The 21879-nt window shown below is 40.6% G+C and overlaps 2 protein-coding genes across 2 annotated transcripts in view; both read right to left on the reverse strand.

The window, feature by feature from the left end:
• Nucleotides 1-21879, reverse strand: part of LOC138022848 (uncharacterized) — an 84117-nt gene that overhangs the window by 30837 nt on the left and 31401 nt on the right. The window lies entirely within an intron of this gene.
• On the reverse strand, nt 2014-20083 carry LOC138023942 (uncharacterized). Its single transcript, XM_068871023.1, has 18 exons — nt 20041-20083; nt 16655-16708; nt 15414-15629; nt 14418-15193; nt 13238-13406; nt 12586-12896; nt 11659-12088; nt 11095-11297; nt 10473-10623; nt 10088-10161; nt 9750-9789; nt 8168-8224; nt 7573-7742; nt 6864-7046; nt 6244-6353; nt 5636-5789; nt 5322-5467; nt 2014-3805 (listed from the first exon to the last, which is right to left on the reverse strand). Exons 1-18 carry the CDS (start codon nt 20060-20062, stop codon nt 2548-2550), a joined length of 4524 nt encoding a protein of 1507 aa, XP_068727124.1. The 5' UTR covers nt 20063-20083; the 3' UTR covers nt 2014-2547.

Consider the following 21879-nt stretch of genomic DNA (forward strand, 5'->3'; position numbering starts at 1 on the left):
ACTTTCCCTTCTCGTCGCATGAAGCAAGGTTTGTGCAAAAGATGTTTTTACTTTCAGTTTAGAATAAAAAAATTCCACCGGAGTGGTCCATAATTCATTCTGATTGCACAATAAATCAGTAGAGTTTTCAGGCTCATACATTTAAACGGTTTCAACCTTCGCCAACAAACGTTGAAGGGAAGTTGAGCAAATATTGGAAGCATAAACAACGTTTTGCGGCTGCCGGGTTCGAATACTGCACCAAGAATTGTGCCAATACCTTGACTGCTAGGAACCAAGAACAAGAAACTGTACTCTCTCGTCCTGATTTTGGCCTAATAGGGAAAATATCGTTGACGTCACCTATTGTCATTAATGTACCAACCAGAGCCTCCTTGGTTGTTGAAACAACGGGTCTTTTGTTTCTGTGGTTGGCATATTTGAATAACAAAAGCATTGTATGTAAACAGATATCATCCCGGCTGTGAGTTTAATTCCAGTACTGCGTTTGTAATGACATCCGCAAATGATTACACTTTCAAGTCCTCTTGGATAAGGACTATAAACCGTAGGCCCCCGTCTCACAACCTTATAGCAATATAGCGCAATTTACAATATAGCGCTTAAAATGCATTTAAATACGAAGACGCGCTATAAAAGGCGTGGTGCCTTAGGCACATTCGGAAGATTAATTTTGTCAATCAAGTTTAGTCGCATACAGGGCTCTGTGTTAATTAATTTGTGCGCTGTAAGGCCCCTTGTGGGCAATGTGTCAGTCAAATGTCATAAGAAGTTGTCCATCGTTCTTTTCTTTAAATCCCCATCACATTTTCTGGCACTGAAAATGTCTCTCCACGGTTCCGTCTGTTTGTTGCTGCTTGTTGATCTCTTGGATAATCATTTGTGCTTACATGAATTCGAAGAAAAGCGGAGCGTGAAGCGACCACTTATGTAGTGCGTCTTCGTGTTTAATACGTGGGAAATAAGCAGTTTTATCAGAGTCAAATTCTGGAAGAAAGATTCTCTTTTAACTTCGCTTGCTCTGGCTAATCAACTGTTACTTATATGTAATAACCAGTCACAATCAAGTAATCATGCCCCCTTGATTACTTGAAGCGCCCTCGTGTAAGCCAATCAGCATTCAATAATTTCCCACGTATATGATAGGTAAAGGTACACCTTATTTAACGTCGGTAATTCCTTTACCCTCTAGAGGGTATTCTCCCAGGAAACCGACGGTGCGCTCATTTTTTTTCCCCCCCCCCCCCCCCCTCTTCCATCAGAGCTCCGTTTTACGGCTATTTAAAGCTATTTAAAGGAACGAGGTCACGCAATTTTAGGCAATTTCAGCACTGATCGAATGGTCATAGAATTAACTAAAATATCAAAATAACTGTTCAAAACTATAGAAGAATTCTAACAAAACACAGGGAAGCCAAGAAGGGACATGGATGAACAAAACCGGAGAGGATTGAAATGGATTGAATTTGGGTAAATTTAAAAAACGTCGGCCCACCTTTTTTCAAATTGATATCAGTCTATATCAAAATTGTCATTTACACAGCTGGAAAATAATTTTCAGTTGTTATGTGGCCGTGATTTTGCAAATGAAAGACTCTTGCTCTGCCATTTGACGTTTAGAGCTCATAATGAACAATATTAAACAAAATTACCTAAAATAGCATGACCTAGCCCCTTGATTTAAGCTACTCTGAAAGGAAAGAAGTCGAAAGAAGGATATGAGATCCGGGAATCGAACTCGGGACCTCTTGCACCAAGGCGGCGCACTAACCGACTGTGCCACTCCTTGCTCCTTATAGACAGGGCTCATGCTATTATGCGGAGCTACCCTCTTGTCAAATGCCCGGGATATGCCCGGGGGAGGGGGGTGGGGCATGGGCGCACTTGGAATTGACTGGTACATAAATTCGAGGGTTTCGAATCTTGTCATTTTCTAACATACTGTAGTGTGACACCTTGTCCTGTGTCAACTAACCCTGACAGCGTGACGCAGAGATTAAAAACGGCACTTGAAGAGATGATCTACGCCTTGCGTTTCATTTTATTGTTATTAGATACATGTACACGAACAATATAGTCTTAAGTCGGTGCTACACAACCCACGTCCACCGCTCGTGTGTCACCCAGCTATTGTCGGTGTTGCACGCCATAGGCGAAGCTTTGGACAAGAACATTCAGTCTGACTTAATCTACCTGGATTTCGCCAAAGCGTTCGACTCCGTAGATCACTCAATCCTCCTGGCTAAGTTCAAGGCGTATGGTGTTTCGGGACCACTATTCGTTGTAATATCAGGACCAGGATTGGACGAAACATCCATAGACACCGTAATATCAAGCGGTGGGTCATGTCCAGGAATATGGAGAGATGTTAGACCATGTTTGCTCCATTTGGAAGCCGCAAAACGAGATTTATAGTAACCATGAACTGTAAGGTCAAGTTTAAACCAGCCACCAAGTTTCAAGATAAAAATCCAACCAGTAGCTTCTGTACACAGCTCAGTTCCCATCAAAATCTTTGAAATATGCTGTTGTAACAAGGCCTTAGGCCTACTTTGGATAGGTCAATGAATCAGGAATAAGAGTAGATAGGCATAAAAACAACCAAAAACCACGGAGAGGGGACTCGTCCCTTTCATCCTTCATCAGCACTGTTTCACTTTCATATACATGTTCTCTCTGTGATTCATGCGGTGATGTGGTGTTCTCGCAAACGTTTTCCTTACTATCAGGTTTGCATTTAGTTTCCCTAGTGCACTGGAAATCCTGTCGCTTCATCCGTCTCATCGCGTACTTTCTTCTTAGAGGAGAGGCTCCATCACCTGCGGTCTCTCCATTTCGTCGACATTCAGTATCCTTGCGAATATTAATTGGTTGCTGGTGATGAACCGGGGAGCGATCCACATCCATCTTCCTCGTTTGCGTAGTATCAATATCGGATTTTCCGCTGTCTGTTGGTGCACCAGCATTACCTTGCCAGGATGTCATTCCTGAATTTTCCTCTTCGAAGGAATTTGGCTCTACGTTGCATGCTTCTGCGAGGCTCGCATTTTCTTTCTTCTTTTCTAAGTACCCGTTTGCATTCATATTTTCAATCTGTGAATAGCCCGAGTTTGAATCAGCGCAATCGTGAATATCTTCCTCAATTTCGGGTTCCCTTTTTGCCTTTTTAGGCTGAGAACTCTGTGTTTCCCTTGCTCGTATCCGAACTTCCTGAGCACTTCCGTGCTTCCTGGGGAGCTGGCACTGTCTTTCCTTCGGGAGTGCAGCTGGCCATTTGTGGTGTATTTTATTCAGTTCGCAATTTTTATTTATTCTACCTTTTGCGGTGAGAGCTTCCTCTTTGTCGGCGTGAATTTCACAGTTTCCATCTGCATTTGAAGCCTTGTTCGCTGCGTGTGCAGTGTGTCTAACTCTTACCCGTTCATGGTTGTTGAATTCATGGCTAGGTACTTGAGAAACACCACCATTATCGGGATCTAACTCCCAGCGTGAGAAGTTTACGCCATATTCTCTTATCTCAGCATATTGAGGTTCGTCCTTGGAATAACCCTCATTTGCGTACAAAGCGTTCTTATTCTCCTTGATCCACTCTTCGAAGTCAATTGTTTCGTTTGTGGAGCTCTCTACATACTTATAGCGGTGTTGATCATAGAACTCCTTGGAACACATTTCCTCTATTTCTCCTACTATATCTTCCCCTTTCACGTGAGGCACGTCAATCCCTTGAGCGACAGAAAGATCCGGCCACTCTTCTTTGCCGTGCGTTCCCAACCAAAGCTGCATAATCCAAGACTTCATTGGTTCCCTTTTAACAAGAACAAAGACAACAAAAACAAACAAACAAACAAACAAGAGATTAACACAAAAATATGGTTTTATCAAACGAGCTGTTAATGTAAATTGACCACCGTACAGGGATTCTAATTGTACGATGGTCAATTCACATAATCAACTGTTTGTTAAAACCAAATTTTTGTGTATCACTTCCCCACCGACGCAGCACCACGGCTTCTTTAGAAACTACCCCCTTTTAACAGATTAACACGGTGAGCAGTTTATTGTACGCCAGCCTACTGAACTCTAATGCAAGGGCCCGAGCTTTTGTTGCCCTGACCAAATCGCGTTGTCGAACGAATCTTCACTTCCTTCATCAGAATTTTATCCCCAGCTTTCATATACGTGTGACGAATAACATAACTTACACTTAGTTGGCTAATTAGCAAACTCACTGCCAGTTCTCGAAAGTACCAGTGATCATGGTTTCGAATACCCTTATTAAACGCCTTATTCTAAGGCTCCCATTTACTTCGAACTATAAAGATCCCTTCAGCTCGAAGAATCTGATAAAATGAATTTTACCGTTCGCCAATTTGATGTTAAGGGAAGGCTTGATAAGCATCTCCTATGACGCCGTTACATTTTTCTAAATCGTTGCTGCAGTCTGGGTCAAAACACTTCGGGACACTTGTCAAGTTTGGGCGAAGAGTAGAGAATTTACTGTACATGCTTCCATCGTTATATGAGCCACGTGTGTTCTTCTTTCGCTGCCTTTTTTGCGCCCCCCTTCCCCCCAGGCAATGTTGAAACATGCCAGGGATCGATGAACGGATCTTGATTTTGGAGACCGTGAAAAATCAACATTGTAATGGTGGGAGGGGGAAAAGCGCGAATCGTCCCAACAGTTTTGACCAGGACTGTAGGCATAAATTTACCGAACAAAAATAGAAGAACTACTGCTTCAAAGAATACAAGATTCTTTAGAAGAGTACATCAAAGTGTGAGGGATTCTGGACCGTATGGTCTTCGGTGCCTAAGTTACGTCTCGTAATGTTCATTATCGTGTAAACAGAAACTGTGAAAATTTGTCAAATTCGTTCCTGTTGCACTGGTTTCTCACAATAAGTAACCTATTACATGGAGTCACTTCGGGGTGCAGGGCAGGCGTAGTGGTGATAGCACTTTCTTTCCACCAATGTGGCCTGGGTTCATTTTCAGACTAAGCGTCATATGTAGGTTAAGTTGGTTGGTTCTCTACTTAGCTTGAAGAGGTTTTCTCCCGGGTACTCCAGTGTTCCCTTCTCCTCAAAAACCAGCATATGATTTGCATTAATTTGCGTTAATTTGTTGTTTTCATTTACAGTGTCCCCAATTAGTGCTCCAGCGCGAGAAAGACTCGACACTTTAAAACAAAACCCCTTCCCTTTTTTTACCTTTAGTTTAGCAATAAGCGATATCTTTTATTGTGCATTGTGTATCTCGTTGGACGGCCTACTGAACATGCAATTTTGGGTAAGAAATGCAAATTTACGTAGGTGGAATACCTGCTCGTGAGACAATCGAAAATAGCGAGGATCGGTGGTCTCTGCTTTGGATCGAAAGCCCAACACTGATGCATGAGGATGTAGACCCAATCAGGACAGTATTTGGGTCGGCTGAGTGGACCATTGTCTCTCTGATAAGGCAGAATCTGTAAGAAAGATGATCATCACAAACAGACCATGTTGATGGATCTCCGAGTAAAATCAATACAGATTTCTGTATCATGGATTGGTAAAGAGCTTTCTAACTAATACTAAAAAAACTTGGGTGTGCTAGATGAAGGCTGACCTAGCCCTAACACCATAATAATCTTTACCTCGTCATTGTCAAGCCAGTGATAAGGTCTCGAAAATTGTTGTTCTTCTTGACCATATTGGTAGGATGCATAGAGTTCCCAGGCTAGAACACCAAATGCCCACACATCACTGGCATGTGAGTAATATCCATCCAGGATAACCTCTGGTGCACTCCTGTTGAAAAAAGGTGTCTTCTGTGTGATTTTTTTAGCAATAAAATATATGTTTTGCAAGAGGTAGACGCGATTTGTTTTGCTCCATCTGGAATCTTCACCATGGGTTCGCGATGATTCTGCGCAACGCTAATTTAAAATACGGAATAGGCCTTTGGTGTGGCACTTGAACTGAATCTAGATCAAAGTGCAGTAATGACTTCGGTAATGACAAATGGGATAATTCGAGGATTTAGAGAAAGTCGTTTTGGAACAGAGCGAAGACTTGCAACTGTCACGATCCTTATGTGGCCATGCCTGGCGTCACTTCAAGGAATGGAGACAGTGTCGAATTCGAATTAGCGGCAGGAGAGAGAATTCCTCTTAAACGCCATTTGAATGTGGTTTTCAACGCTTCCAAAAGCTCTCTTTCCTTCCGGATTTTTTTTCTTTTTCCTAGACAGCTCATATCTCACCATCTACTGGCATCAGGTAGCATGGCAGCTTGCGCAACACACGATGTACTAGTGACTTCGGAATCATTCATTGAAAGACCCTTGGATTGTCCCAGTCGACCAACTTGAACCTGCAAAGGACAACTTTCAGTCATTTTATCTTGATAAACCTCTACTGAACAATGTAATTTGAGATGACGATCGAACGAGTATCGCCTCCTTCAATTTCTGGTGACGGACTGGAGTTGCCTTAGGCAAGTTAAGTCACTGGGGGCCCACACAAACTGTGTGACCGTTTGTATTTTGAATTTATAGAGGAAATGTATGGGAATGTTGAAAATCCTCGTATTATCGTACTAGATTGCGATAAATATTCTCATTTAACATCAAAATAAACGTATTTTTATCTTAATTGTTGTGTGTTGTCGCTCTTGAGGTTGGAGACTGCGGTTTTAGCGATTTGAATGGTTCGGTGGTGGACGTTCATTCTGGTGAACATATATTCCGACGGTCGAGGGTTCATTTTGATGCTCCAGTTATAGGTCTGTTAACATTTTTGCGAGGAATAACACGCATTCTTTTATATCATTTTGTTCAATCAAAATTTGTCTTAATGATGTGTAGAAAAGTGGCCAACCTACCTGATTTGGTGATACGACATTGACGTACTCAGCTCGAAGAGCCCCATGCACAATGTGTTTACGGTGAATGTAGTGACATGCAAAAGCCACTTGGGACAAAAACATCTCTATGTTTTCCTTTTTGCACTGTCTTTGAAGAACGTACTCTTTGAGATTACCATAGGGACAGTTTGGACGTGAGGCCTGACAAACAGATCATCAGTTAAAAAAATAGCCTGCCTTAGTTTCGGTCTGCATCACACTAACTTTTTTTTTTGGTGAAAGTTTTAGGCTTACAGCTCTATCAATTACTGCTGGCTTACATCAGATAGCTTGTAATGGTGGAAGGCTTTGGAAGCGGTCTGTTCAAACACTTTACACTCGTTCGTTATGCTGCCTTTGCAATGACATCTGCAAATGGTTGGACTCTGTAGTCTTCTCGCAGGAAAAGAAACTATAAACCGTAGAACCCATACATTATTCGCAAAGAGTAAGGCATGGAATTCCCGGTGTTGTGGTCTGTCGTCTGTGGTATATCATTGTTTGGAGGGTTAAGAAAGATGATTATGATTATGATTATGATTATGATTATGATTATGATTATGATTATGATTATGATTATGATTATGATTATGATTATGATTATGATTATGATTATGATTGATGATGATGATGATGATGATGATGATGATGTCTCCACAGAATATTATCACTATTGTTGGATACTTACTATCCAGCGATGTGAATTGAAGAAGTCGTGCTTCCATATGGGTACAATGTTTGGATTATCGAGACAGCGAAGCTCGTTGGCATGCTGAACATCTTGTTGTGAAAGTCTCTCCCACGTCCATACTGGATTTTCTGTGATAAAATAATCTGCCACGCGGTCATCATAAATATCTGGGAAAAAAAGCATGAAGCTAATCAGTTGAACCATTGTTCTTATTTCACGACAAATGTTGTTAGGGTTTGACGGATTATAAGACATAACAGGTCTTATCAGGGTGGCATGAGAAGAGGGAGGAGACGTAGACGTAGACGTAGATGAGGGAAGAGACGTTTATGTGCGTAGTTTTATTTATTTATTTCTAATACAGCCTTGTAATGGTTCACACTATGTTATGTAGAGGTTGCAAAGTGTTCACTATTGAAAGCCCTAACTTAAACGTAATGCATAAGGTCTTGTGTGACAGCTGTGAAAACGTCCAGTAGTGTTATTTTGAAGCTGTATTTGACAAGTATGAAGTTTTATGTGCGTTGTAAACAGCTTATCTCAACTCAGCCAGGGAATTGTACCACAATTTTCACTAATCTACGCGTATTACCAGACTGCTTGTTATCATCCTTCTCCGCTGAATCTAAGTTAACATCCTTAGGACTAGCTGTGGGTAAAGATTAACAGAATTACAAAAATCAGAGAAGGGACATGGAAGAATTTAAACTAAGGTGTTGGTAAACGTATCTGGGTATGAAGAGGAAAAAACGTCTTTGAGCTATACGTGCCCGGTTCGTTCTCAGGATTTGTGAAAAAAAAGAACGAGAGCGAATGCTTTTCAGTGCGTGTTTTAAGAGGGGAGGAAGGGAGGCAGTGCAACCCATTGGTTAGGGCGCTTGCCTTGAGATCCGGGGTCCTGGGTCTCAAGACCCGATCTGACCATTCATTGAATTTTTATCCTGGTAGTTCTTGGTTCAGTTTCTCATCTGGACTTGTAAATAGCCAACTGGTTTGCTACCGACCAGTCGGGATTCTTAACAGTTGTTTTTGTTCGTTTTAGTCGACTTCAAGAGCCCCTATGGGGAGCGGCCAATTAGCATGTTTGGAGGAGGAGAGTTGAAACACTAGCAACTAAGGCGGAGCTTAAATAAAGGTCTAATTCATAAAGAGTTTGTTTTGTTGGTGCGTGAGCTTGCCTCGTTTTGAAAAAATCTCCAATTGAGTCGGTTCCCACATGAGCTGATATTGGTTTCCTGTTTATTGCTTGTTTATTGCTTGTGGCGAAGGATTAGAGCTCAAAACCTCTTCAAGAAGAGGTGCAAAAGTTGGCCACCACAAAGGAAACAATCAGGGTCTCAGAGGTCATTTACATAAGGTCCTCAAGACACTCTTTGGATGAAAAATTCGAGGGGTGCATCTTATTCCTTGCATTCTGGACCTAATCAGGTGAAGCTATGATCTTCGCAGTTATGAAAGCAATTTTTGCAATTGCGTAGAGAAGCCTGAAAAATTCAGGACTTCAAAGGGGTTTGAACCCGTGACCTCGCGATTCCGGTGCGACGCTCTAACCAACTGAGCTATGAAGCCACTGACGTTGGGAGCTGGTGATTTGTGGGTTCTAATGGTCCAGTGAATATGATTCATTTCATATACCATTTCATCATTGATTCATTCCTCACGGGACCATTAGAACCCACAAATGACCAGCTCCCAACGTCAGTGGCTTCATAGCTCAGTTAGTTAGAGCGTCGCACCGGAATCGCGAGGTCCCGGGTTCAAACCCCGTTGAAGTCCTGAATTTTTCAGGCTTCCCTACGCAATTGCAAAAATTGCTTTCATAACTGCGAAGATCATAGCTTCACTTGATTTCATATCCGCAGTTCATATATGATTCATTTCATATACCATTTCATCATTGATTCATTCCTCACGGGACTATAAGAACCCACAAATGACCAGCTCCCAACGTCAGTGGCTTCGTAGCTCAGTTGGTTAGAGGGTCGCACCGGAATCGCAAGGTCACGGGTTCAAACCCCTTTGAAGTCCTGAATTTTTCAGGCTTTCCTACGCAATTGCAAAAATTGCTTTCACAACCGCGAAGATCATAGTTTCACTTGATTTCATATCCGCAGTTCATATATGATTCATTTCATATACCATTTCATCATTCTGGACATAAGTGAGACACTTACCAGCAATTCTAGTGCACGGAACCTTGCCATCCGAAGCAACCTATGTGTGGCAAAAAGTAATGAATTAGCACTCGAAAAAGCGGTACTGTGAATAATCATTGCATGCAGGAGGGACTCCACGAATTGTAATTCTCCTTTCCGGCAGATGTGTGACATTATTTTTGAGAGCTGCTTTTGAAGGACACAGTAATGTCAGAAATTCCAAGCTGATAAACGTATATAAATTCGGGACATGTGTTATTTCGCAATGCCCCTTACTTTTTAATCGTAAGAAAAGGTGGCTGCATTAAATAATAATACAACTGAAATGAAACAAGTTATTAACACAAGAAACTTACAGGGCTTCTACCGGCTTTAATGTCAACCTTCAAGGGTGGTGGACCAAGTCGATGTTCAGTATGTTCTCCCTTGTCTAAACAAAGGAAATAAAGAAGCAAAGCCAAAATAAATAGTGGATCGTGGATTTTATATGGCAAGGAAATAGTTGTTAACAGTGACAGCACGGTCCAACTGCCATCTTGGTATGCGCATATATAACCAAAGTTGAGGCAGCTCTGGACAGCTGTTTCTGCCTTGTTGGGCCACCTCAGCGTGGCATAGCTGTAAAACTCTCTTCGACTCGTAAAACGTGTTATTGTTTGAGTGTGCTTAATACTTCCTTGTGTTTTCCCCAGGCAGAAAACCACAGATATTCAGAAAAGTAAAATGTTAATCCTCAATTACCTGAGTGCTGAATAATTTGGTCAAGCTGATTCGTGATGTCAATCAATCTGGGTCTGTGTTGGCATTCCCATTTGCAGCACTTCTTTATCAGCTGATACTCTCTGTTTTCGAGGCAACTCTCCTGGGGTACGATTTCTTTAAGCTCTATAATCTTTAAAAAAAAAAAAAAAACGGTGAAAGCGTGCGTTAGCTGCTATTTTGTGATCCATTATTACTTTATGTCCCTTGCTTATAGCCAACAATCTATGCGTGGGCTCCAAAACCTATAATGCTCGATAAGCAAAGGCACAAGTAATTTTACAGTATCAAAGTTAAGAACATATGTGGACCATTTGTTAATGTACGCAAACAAGCATTCATACCATAATGTCAGCGAGGTACTCTTTGATTGTATGTTCCAGATCCTAGTTGATCAATGAGAGTTTACTTCGAAATGACCCCACATTCCCTCGAGGAAGCACGGATATGCATTGTGCGTGAGGTTGAATGAATATAAAAATGATCTTTGAGAATGGACTGTGACTAGATTTCAAACGCCAAACTTTGACTTATTTCTTGTACAAGGGTAGTCTGCTTTTTATCAACTCGAACTGGATTAAAAAAAAAATACTCGGATACTTACTTGGTGAGAAACCTCTTCGTCCTCCAAAAGGTGCCGGTATGGAGTGCAGCCGTAGGTAAGCACTTCATACATAACAACCCCGAAGGCCCAAACGTCGGAAGCAGTAGAGAAGCGATGTTTCATCAAGCACTCTGGTGCTTGCCATCTCACTGGAAGATCCTCATCTGTAGGCTTTCCAATATACTGGGGAATCTGGTGGGAGTCTGGTGGAAGAGTGAGAGAAAAATGCATCAACGACCCTTATCAGTTTTAAACAAACATGAACTCCTTGTTGGACCCTATGGTATATTTTTTTTAGTAACAGTATTGTGTTGGAGCAATAATTCCAAAAGTTCAACCTCTTTAACTATTAGCACTTCCTAAATTAAGTGAATGAGCCCAACACATTGACCTGAAACAAATGAGCTCAACAAAATGATCAGCTTCGAAGTGTGCGGTTTCATAGCTCAGTTGGTAGAGCAAGTAAGTTGGTAGGGTAAGTTTCTGAGTGGTTGTAGAGGTTGTTGAAAAGGGTTAGGGTTAGGTCAAATTAAATTAACTGTTATGTTTTAATTACGGCAATACCTTGATCGCTTTTTTCAAAAGTTAGAGGACGCAAGGAGTGCAATCCACTTAATTTGCACTCAAAGTTGTCTCCCACAAGAATGTTTTCCGCCTTGACACAACGGTGCACCAGTCCCAGTGCTTCTATGTGCGACAGGGCACGGCAAATGCCCATAATCATCTTGAGAAGGTCAACCGGCTGAACGTACGGTTCCTTATCTCGGCGTTGTTGAAGAAACTGCCGGAGGTTTCCCCATTTTTCAAACGCAGTGATGATATGGAAGGGCAGATTTATAGTGTCGAAACCAAGGAGGACAGGAAAATTCGGATGCTGAGATTCACTTAGTCGTCTCATGTTGTCAGCTTCGTTATTCAGTCGCCTTCGTGCCTCGAAATCTGGATTGAGTGCCAGGAGATGATTTTTCTTGACGTTCAACACTTTGACGGCCACCTGGCAACATGGTATCATGCATCTATTAATGTGAAGGGATTAGTGACCTCAACGACTCTAAGTATACGTTGCATCTGCACTCGATATGCCAAAATGTTTGGTAGGGTAGGAGGGGCTGGGTGTGGTTTATGCAAGTGGAAAAAAAACAAAGGTTTCTTGATACTTACAAGAGGCGCAATACCTTTTCCACACCCCCCTCCTCGGCTCAATAATCTCCCTCGTCCTAGCACTTTTTAGTTCATACGGACTCTTTGAAAAGAGGAACTATAATGAATGAACGCAGGTAAGGAAGAAATTTGCTCCTAAAAGAGACCAGTCACTAAGTTCTCCAGGAGCTATTGTGAGGCCCTTTGGAGTTTACGTGACCAAAAAAAGCGCTACACTAACCACTTAAGAATAGCATAAGTTTTTGCTTTCCTTCCTTGTGTGAATGCCATATGAAGAAGAACCTCAACAACAGCTTTCTTGACATAGCAATTTAGCTCCATTAGATTTACCTTTTTGCGTTGAAACATTCCCGTGCAGATAAAACACTCGGCGCTATGGCTTACGATCGTCTTGTTTATCTCCAGAGTTTGTGTTTTGTAAATCGAAGATAGGTGTTCGATATGTCGTTCTAGTGGAAGTGCTTGCGCTTCGCGCTGGTTGTGGGACAGGAAATGGATCATCATCTTCCTTATCTCTGGATCAGAGCTAAAGTGAAGCTCTGAAGCTCTTTTCTCTAATACCACTCTGCATTCGGGCCTCTTCTGTACCTTTTGATCTCTAAGAAGGTAAACTAAAGTACCAGCTGCCTCCTGCCTCATCTCTGTTGACAAAAGCAAAACAGTTCTAGTTAGCCCACTGAAAACGCGTTCTCTTTACTTTTCATTGAACCAAATGTATACATGAAAACTCTCAGCTATTGCTTCGCAAAACATCTTAATTTCTTAAATTCCCTTTCCTCCATCTTAATGAATTTAGTATTTTTCTTTTGCCTTATGGACTGGAAGTTCACATGTCATAGTCGGTTTCGAACATCACAATTTTTTTTTTTAAACTGGAGTTTCGACACACAACCACCGTTTGAAAATTGCTTTGTTATCCGGAGCAAAAACAGATACTCATAATCTGTAGTAATAGAACATAGAGCAAGTTATACAGTGTCACCTTTCGTGATATTGTTTTTTGCGATCTCGACGAGGAGTAATGATGCGGCTAGGCAAAACCGCCAATCTTCTCCACCACCTCCAATAAGAAAAGATTCCACAATCAATCTGATCAGTATCATTGCTCGTCTCTCAGTATCGATTTTTGGATTAGGACGCTCACTGTGGACCTATAACGAGAGAATAAACTACGTCATGCCTTTGAAATCAACCGTTAACAACTAAGCAGTTCGTGTTTCAACTGTGCGTACAGAAAATGGAAATCATTTTATGACCGTGCCCATATGAAAAGTCATATTTGGTTTCTTGCTCTTACAAGTCTGTAAAGGCCTCGTTTATATTTGGCAAGACTGTCTTACGAAATGTGGCACAGGGTCAAAAGGAAATGGGCCAATCAGAGATCATCGCTCGTCCCAATCCCTCAGCTTTTGGCAGACTACCATTACAAGAGCAATTTTGGAGCCAACTTTGGATCGAGATCTTTTCTGGTTGGCAGCTGTGAGGACAAATTCTTGCGGACAGCGTGATTTTTGTTGGGAATATTATTCCCCTATTCCGGAAAATTATAAAAACGGTGTTTTGGATTTCAGAAAAAAAAATGTTTGCTTCAAGAATCCGTTTGCATTTTTTGGAAAGCCTTATTGTTGATCCGGAGTCCGTACCAGAAAAATCTAATATAAAGAATCCTATGCTGGTGTGTAGCCCTTGACAAAGGAGCCCTAGTAGATCACGCTGTGCTGTTAGTTAAGTTTTGAAACAAGAGCCCATTATTAGGACCGAGCAACTCCTATTTATTCATCTCACGGAGTTTTGACAGATCAATTTACTTTTAGATTGAATTTCCCGCGAATGATACTCCCGCAGAAGCCCGATGACCAATTACAGGAAACCAAATTGACGTCATAGGGTCACCGAACCAGAATTACCTTTGTTGTTTTGCGGAAAAGGCAGTCCAAAAATAGATTGATCTGTAAAAATGCAGTGACATAGGCTTACTATGGGAATTGCTCGCTCCTATGGGCTCCTGTTTGAAATCAATCAGGGACAGCTTGCGTCTGTTACGTTTTGTTGTATGATAATTTCTTCTTATAAAGAGGCGTAGTAGCTTACCATAAAGTTCAAAAAGGCACGGTATGGCACGAGAACTCGGACAATGATTATGAATTTGTAAGTGTACGAACCTTTCCATGCAGATGGTACAAAATGCTGTGCAGCTCAGCCCACGGTAGAGTTTTCCTCTTTTTTCTGAGTATTCGAAGAAGAGTTAAATCCTTGCTCTCTTTTGTCGGATTTATACAGAACTCTTGGCATTCTTCCAGGAAACTCTCCATTCTTCCACCTGTTGGCAAACTGTCGCTAGGCTTTAAGAGACAGGAATGCGACACCAACATAATAATAAACTCTATCGAATAACGAAGCATATCCTTCTTTTTGTATTTTAATTGCTTTTGATGTCTTTGTAGTTCTTCCAAAATCCTTTTCACGTCGTTTTCCACCTCTGTTACGAGCAGCTCACCTTGCAGAACTTTGGGCTTTAAGAGCAAAGCCAAGATACGACTATAGACATGGAGTTTAAGAGTTCTTTCTTCTTGTCCGTCTCTCCTAAATACTCCTTTGTCAGAAAAAATGGACAACCTCATGATTCCTTCCAGTTCTAATAGACTCCCATGGCCCCTGTCAAAATTATCTTTGCAGATGAGATGAAGAAGCAGTTGTAAGGAATGTATCACGACTTGACCACCGCTATCCCTGTGGCTTAGTTTGGCCAGCAGTGTGTAAACGCGTTGGTTTGATTCGGGGCATCTACCCCATGATTCTTCTTGATTTGGAAGAATTTCACGAAGAATAAATTGTTCACGGCGTTCTTTGCACAAGCCGCCAGCCGTGGCCATCTTCTGGATGAATTTTTCTGGGTCTCGAAAGAATGACTCAGTAGTCCACCTACAACCATTGCACCCTAAAATTGTTGTTTAAAGTAATAAAACTTAATTGAAAACAAAAAAGGTGCCTCAGATTAGTGCTTTGAAGAAGACTGGTGTGGTAATAGTGCCCATTCGTCGCAAAAACAGATCTCTTTGATAGAAGGATTTAATGACTATCGAGGCGCTACATATCGTCGTTGAAAGTGATGTTGACACTCTTAAAAAAAAAAAAGTAAAAGTCTCTTATCGTCGTACCTTTTTGTGAAATAATTCCTTTGCTTGGTTTCGGATCCGATTCGAAATTTCTCTCTTCCCTCTTACGTGGGTAGCGTTTGTACAGGCAGTAGGATCCTGGCTGAAGATAAACGATTTCCCACCAAATACTAGTATCTTGTGGTGGCAATTCCTCCTCTTGTCTGTTCTCTCCAGACTGAGAAAACTCAGAGAGAGTGAGAGAATTTGATGTGTTTGCTATAGAGAGAACGAAGAAGCATAGTCGTCATTGGCAGAAGTTTTCGTGGGGAAATATTTTGTCCCTTGTGATCATGGATTTCAATATGGAATTTACTACGCAAACTTTCATAAAGTATTCATCCTTGCTGATGCAGTTCTATCAGTGGGATTCAAAGAACTCCAAGAAAAGCCATTGAATATGATAGAACGCAGTGGAATTCCACAGAACTCTAAGAAACTACAACTTTAGCAGGGATCATGTACTAGTGGTGCTAGCCGTCGCCTCTCAATATTGTGGCCCTGACTCGATTCCGGACTTGTGGCCATATGTGGGTTAACTTTATTCTGCTTCGAGAGGTTTTTCTCCGGTTTTCCCCTCTACCCAAAAACCAACATTTCTAATTCCAGTTCGATCGAATGCAGGGCCTCCCTGAAAACCACTTTCGTGTGAATGGAGCTTTCTGAGTAAATATCATTAATTACGTCCATGAAAGTTGATATCATTAACTATGTCCAAGAAAGTCCATGAATTTCCATTCGTCAGAGCCTAAACTGCTGAGGATTAACATACACAGGGGAAACGATGGTTGTCTGGCAATGGACGGTAAAGAAGTGTGTTTAAATGTAGAATGCGCTTTCTAGGCAAGAAAAGTCACAAGAATGAGCTAATGAGCTGTTGTCACATTTCCGTTAACGTTCTTTAACTGCGCCGCCAAAAGTGATTAATTTAAGGACCCTTAGGAAGTTTTAGCAGCGCCACAGAAAAAAAAGGTACATATTTGAAGTGCGGGCTATAGGTGAAAAGGAGAGGTGATCCTTGGGCTACAGAAGTGATCCTTTTGTCTAGAAAAGCGCGAGGATCACTTGTCCATATCAGCAAGAGAAAAACTGAGCTTAATTCACGGGTATTGTCTTTTCAATATTATGTATTAGACAGCGACGCGTCATATTGTCGGCCATTATGTTTACTTATGATATGACTTCCTGTCTGAATGGTCTCCCTCTCGCCCTGCTACTTCCTTTTGTAAAGTTCACTTACATACCTGAAGTGGTCGTGCACTCCGACGGAACTGTGGAACCCAATGTGTCAATTGAACCTTAAAATCAAAGGAGTAGAGATTTTTAAATTATGTGAATGCCTGTTAAATTTGACACTGAATATTAGAGAGTTCAAGAAACATTGACGGCCACGTCAACAGCAATACCACAAAACAAGAGTGTCATTGGTTATAAGGGATGAAATAATCATGCATGTTGCACGTGTGGTACACATTTCAGAACTGACATATTTGCACAGTACTCCGGACCATAGTCACCAAACTTAAGGACAACAACATAAGATGATACAAATATGATCCTTTCATTCCTCTCTATTTTACTCTGAAACTGCTCGTACTCAATTCATTTTACAGGATACTTATCGTACATCAAGTTGTACGACGCGAATGATATGGCATGTATATTCACGAAAGACTTACGGTAATGCAAAGTGACATTTTGAGGGGACGTTTTCGTCGACGACGTGCGCCGTCCTATATTTTAAAGTCCCTATTCTAGGATCTCCGGTTTGTTTAAGAAAAACAATGGAACATTTACCCCAAGCAAAACAAAGTTAAATCCTATACCATTCCAACTGGAAAGAAGCACAAATGGCGTTGATAAACATCGTGATGTAAAGCATTTTTATGAATTTGACGTTTCGTACGTTACAACGTACATCGCCAAAAGTAACCGTTATCGGATTTTGAAACTTGCTATATTCAAATTCCGAGGGATTTGGGGACCGAGATAGAGAAAAATGTTCTGACATAGAAATGTTGTGAGATCCAAAACTCCGTGGATGCCATAAAAATGCGCAGCTTTACCAAGATTTATCAGGTACGATTCCGGTCTTGGCCGAATGCTTGGCGAATGAATTTAAGGGTGTAAATAATGGTTTGCAAATTTTCGAAAGCCATGAATTGCCTTTTGTTTGTTTGTTTGTTTGTTTTGTGTATTCCGTGAGTAATGCGCTGATGGCTTTTTATTTCGTCGTGCCGTGAACGTGTTTTGTTTAGATTCGGGAAACCTTGGGGGCATATACTCTTTCCAAGATTCGGCATAGTATGTCAATTGTAGCCGGGTAACAAAATTAAATTTTCCGTGAAACGTGAAATGTCAATTTTATTGTCAGAGAAATGTAAGAAAGACCATTTTACTGTAGTGAAGCGTGATAATTGCTGTCCCCCTTTCGCACCCTTTAAATGTTTGCGGGCCATCTGATCAAGCTATGCCCACGAAGAGAAGTTCTCGTTTCCGCCTTCACAGAAAAGTACAGATAAAGTGCATGATTCCGGGATAGAACGTCGGTCCATTGGTTTTGTTATTCTCATTCTTAATTCCATAATTATTCACGGCGTGGTAGACCGAATCTCCAAAATGTAGCCATTTAAAAACACAGATTTTGAACCGCCTCCTATGAACCTTTGTCAATACTACATTTGCGTTGAATTCGAGATTCTTTCTGGACGCTTTTAGAACTTCATTCTTTAGGCAAAGTGAACATCCTAGAAATACAGGTGCCGTCATACTGAACAATATTTCTTGCAATGTTACGCCTAATAAATAGGTCTCTCATGGCGTGTCAAGGTGCACGATTAGTATCACAATGTGCAACAGTTCTTGTAACTGATTTCGCTATCAATGATAACGTGAGTTCGCAAGAAATTTTCATTGCCAAGTCCTCAACCTTATACATTTTCAGTGGCTGTTTACCAAAAAATGAAAACGTTGCTTCCGTAAACTAAAGTTGTAGGAGAGATGTTTCACTACGTAATGATTGAAATACTCGTAGGCTTCTATAGAGTGATCAATGTCATCTCAGGGAATGTTGCACCTAGCGATTTTTTTATTGTCCACCTTGTGTCGCAACGAATTTAAGAGACAAGTTACACAACAAATTGTCTAGTGTAACATGGGCTCTATTTTTGTCATGCATTTGCCTAATCGCTGAAGATGCGCTTTTTGGTGTTGTGAATATTTACAAAGCGATTATTTGACAGTACATTTTATTTAGTCTTACATTCAAGGTCACACCGCAATTCTTTTTCATCATCACACGGAGGTCTTCTAGAATGCTTCATAGATCACTAAAGCATGGGGTATTTTCCCACCCGATTGAAAATACGTAAATAACCGTAACTGATGATTATGATTGTTACTAATTATTACTATTGTTTAAATTTCCTTGACATTAAAGATATTTAGAGCTAAGTTATACCTAGTTCATTAGTCGCTTGCTGAGCCATTTACCGTGTTTTTAAGTAAAGTTGATTGATTGGTTGATCGATTGATTGATTGATTGATTGAATGATCGATTGATTGATTGATTGATGTTGTAAGGCTATTAAATAATTCGGGAAGGCCTAGGGGTGGGGGGACTAGGGGGCGGGTGAGATTTTATCAAGCATTTTGGCAACTTAGACATTCTGATGTGCGAAGCTGTAAGATTAACGCCAAATGACTCCACGTGGCTGTCTTTTTAAGCGTTAAACTTTAAGTGGATCAAAAAGTAACAGAAAAATACCCCATGAAAGGTAATTTCCTTCCTCATAGGCTCACGGAAATGAACGGTTTCTCATGCATGAACTTTTATTGCCTTCCCTTGTGATTTTGTAGTTTCGATATCATTGTGATGTTTCATATTTCAACTCATGTGTAGGAAGGCTGCTCGCTAATTTTCCCAATTTTATAGGCACTAAATTCTTGCAAAAACGTAAATATTGGGAGCCTTAGAACAAGATTTCAATTAAGTGCCTTTAGTCTCTGGTAGAATTTTCCTATCTCCTAGGATTTGCATATCTTGTTGTAAGACTTGGTTGATACGGATAAATTTTTCCCTTATTTCGGGCAGCCCTTTAAACACATACTCCACTTCAAATGTTATTTTGCTGAAGTTTTCGAAAGTGAGCAGTAGTTTGTATACTATTGCTGACACGTGTTGATATTTTCTTATTCTTAAACAGCTCAGTTTACAGAACCCTGTTAATTAATGAAGTCAGTTAAGTGTGAAAAGGGTTCCATAATGGTTCCATATTACTAGAAAGAACAATGTCTGTGGGTGTCAGGAGTCCAGTAGTAAGTCCTGTTCTTCAACGAGATAATAATTGGTGATGATAATATTGAGATGTATTCGAGAATCGCTAAAACATCGATCTGTCTATCTTAAGTTTTCAAAATGCTGAGGACGAATGACTTTGCAAACCGGAAAATTAGCAACGGAGAACAAGATTACATGTACATTGGCTGACTTCCTCGTCAGCTTAAACAACTTCCTCGTAATCAAAGATCAGCTAAATTCCACCACAAACAATCCTCTTCACTTTATGTTTCAATATTCGTCCAAGGAAGCATGCACATGACTTAGAAAATGAAAAGCTATCGTACTTACCAGACCTGTTTAAGGCCGCCATTTCAACGCTACAGGTTAGGGTTAGACTGCAGTTTCTTTTTGAACCTTTAGTATTAAAATCTCAATTTAATTATTATACGGGAAAACCCTTATGAACTGATTCGGTAGATGTGACGTCATACGAGGAAATTGATCTCGAATTCATGGCGTAAACCATTGCTTGTAAGTTAAATTGAGTCCTGTTTTCCAGCACTATTTCGCATAAAAATGGTGAAACTCCGTTGCATTTTTATTTTATTCGTTTTCTCTTAGTGAAGATTTTTGTTTTTCATGACGGAAATGACACTAATTTGATCACTGATCTGTGTCTCTTTCCTTGGCAGTGCCACAGACTTTTTAGAAGATTTCGTCATGTGCGGTTTGAGGATAACTGACAAAATTACCTCCTCCCTCTTAGTACTAGGCCCTTGCTGTCTCCCCTCCCACATGCCTATTTTACAACATCTTTAAAGCCGTTTTAAAGTTATTTGAAGTTTATCTATCTAAACAAACAAAAAGGGTAGGATTTTAGAACAAAAATCAACTTATTATTTATTGACTTAACATAAAGTTTCTGCTCCGAAATACGCTCACAACCCCTCCCCGGTAAGGTCTGCAGTTAAAAGAGGATGTAAGGAGTTTAGCAGCAAAAATAAAATTCAGAGCGTGGTGAAACAACCTTTCTCGTCAGGGTATGATGAGTAATATGTTTGAACCCTCTGATTTTAAAAGGTGTTGAAAAAGACCCTTTGTGCGACGAGAAGCCCATACAGCGCTCTAAATCAGTTTTCCGCACCTCGGACGAGCACTTCGCTTAACTATTCGAGTTCGGTTCGGTTCTAACGGTGACTCGGTTTGAAGTTTTAACATGATACAGGGGCTTCTGTATACGCATTTATAGATTTTGCTAGTTAAAGTAGCATATTATGCTACTAACACTGCTCATTTTTGCCCAAGATTATGCTCATTCTTTCCAAATTATGCCACTTTTCTTAAAATTTTTCTTTTTGCAAATATGCAAAATTAAGTCTAAAAGATGTATCATAGTCTTTATTAATGGAAACGCTTCATGTTAGTAATTATATATCTATTTTTGTCTGGGACCCTAAGGACAAAAGATGTTTTTACTTTCAGTTCAGAATAAAACAATTCCAGCGGAGTGGTCCATAATTGATTCTGATTGCATAATAAATTAGTAGAGTTTTTACCGTCATACGGTTTCAACATTCGTTCAACAAAAGTTGAACGGAAGTTGGGCAAATGTTGAAAGCAAACTGAAAAAATTTTTTCCGGCTACCGGCTTCGAATATTGCACCAAGAATTGAGCGAATACTTTGATGCGAGGAATCAAGAACAAAAAACAAGTCTGAGACTCTCTCGTCCTGATTTTGGCCTAATACGGCTGCAAATGTTTAACGAACTGTTCAAACGGCTTCAAATCTATCCAAAATTTTCTACAACAAAAGACAAGTGGCGGAATCGATGTTAAATGGAAGTTTAAGTCAGTCGGCTTTCAAAAATTTTTACCCTTGGAGCGAGCTGTTCAAACGCACCCAACAATTGGTTAAAAATCTTTAAAGGTTAAAGCAAATATTGAAACCGTTTAAATGAGACTTAATACAACTGATGAAACACTATAGTAAATGTATAAGAGATTGAAGTAATAACATCACTGTAACAAACTGTAAGCATAACTGCCACCGGTGGCTCAGTTGGTTGAACGCCGGGCTGCCATGCGGAAGGTCGGGAGTAAGCTTCCGGCCGGTCCAACACTTAGAATAAAGTGCCGCGTTTGTAATTGCATCCGCAAATGGTTAGATTCTCAAGTCTTCTCGGATG

Source organism: Montipora capricornis, chromosome 11 (genome assembly GCF_036669925.1).
Source record: "Montipora capricornis isolate CH-2021 chromosome 11, ASM3666992v2, whole genome shotgun sequence".
In the NCBI taxonomy this organism is placed as follows: Eukaryota; Metazoa; Cnidaria; class Anthozoa; order Scleractinia; family Acroporidae; genus Montipora; species Montipora capricornis.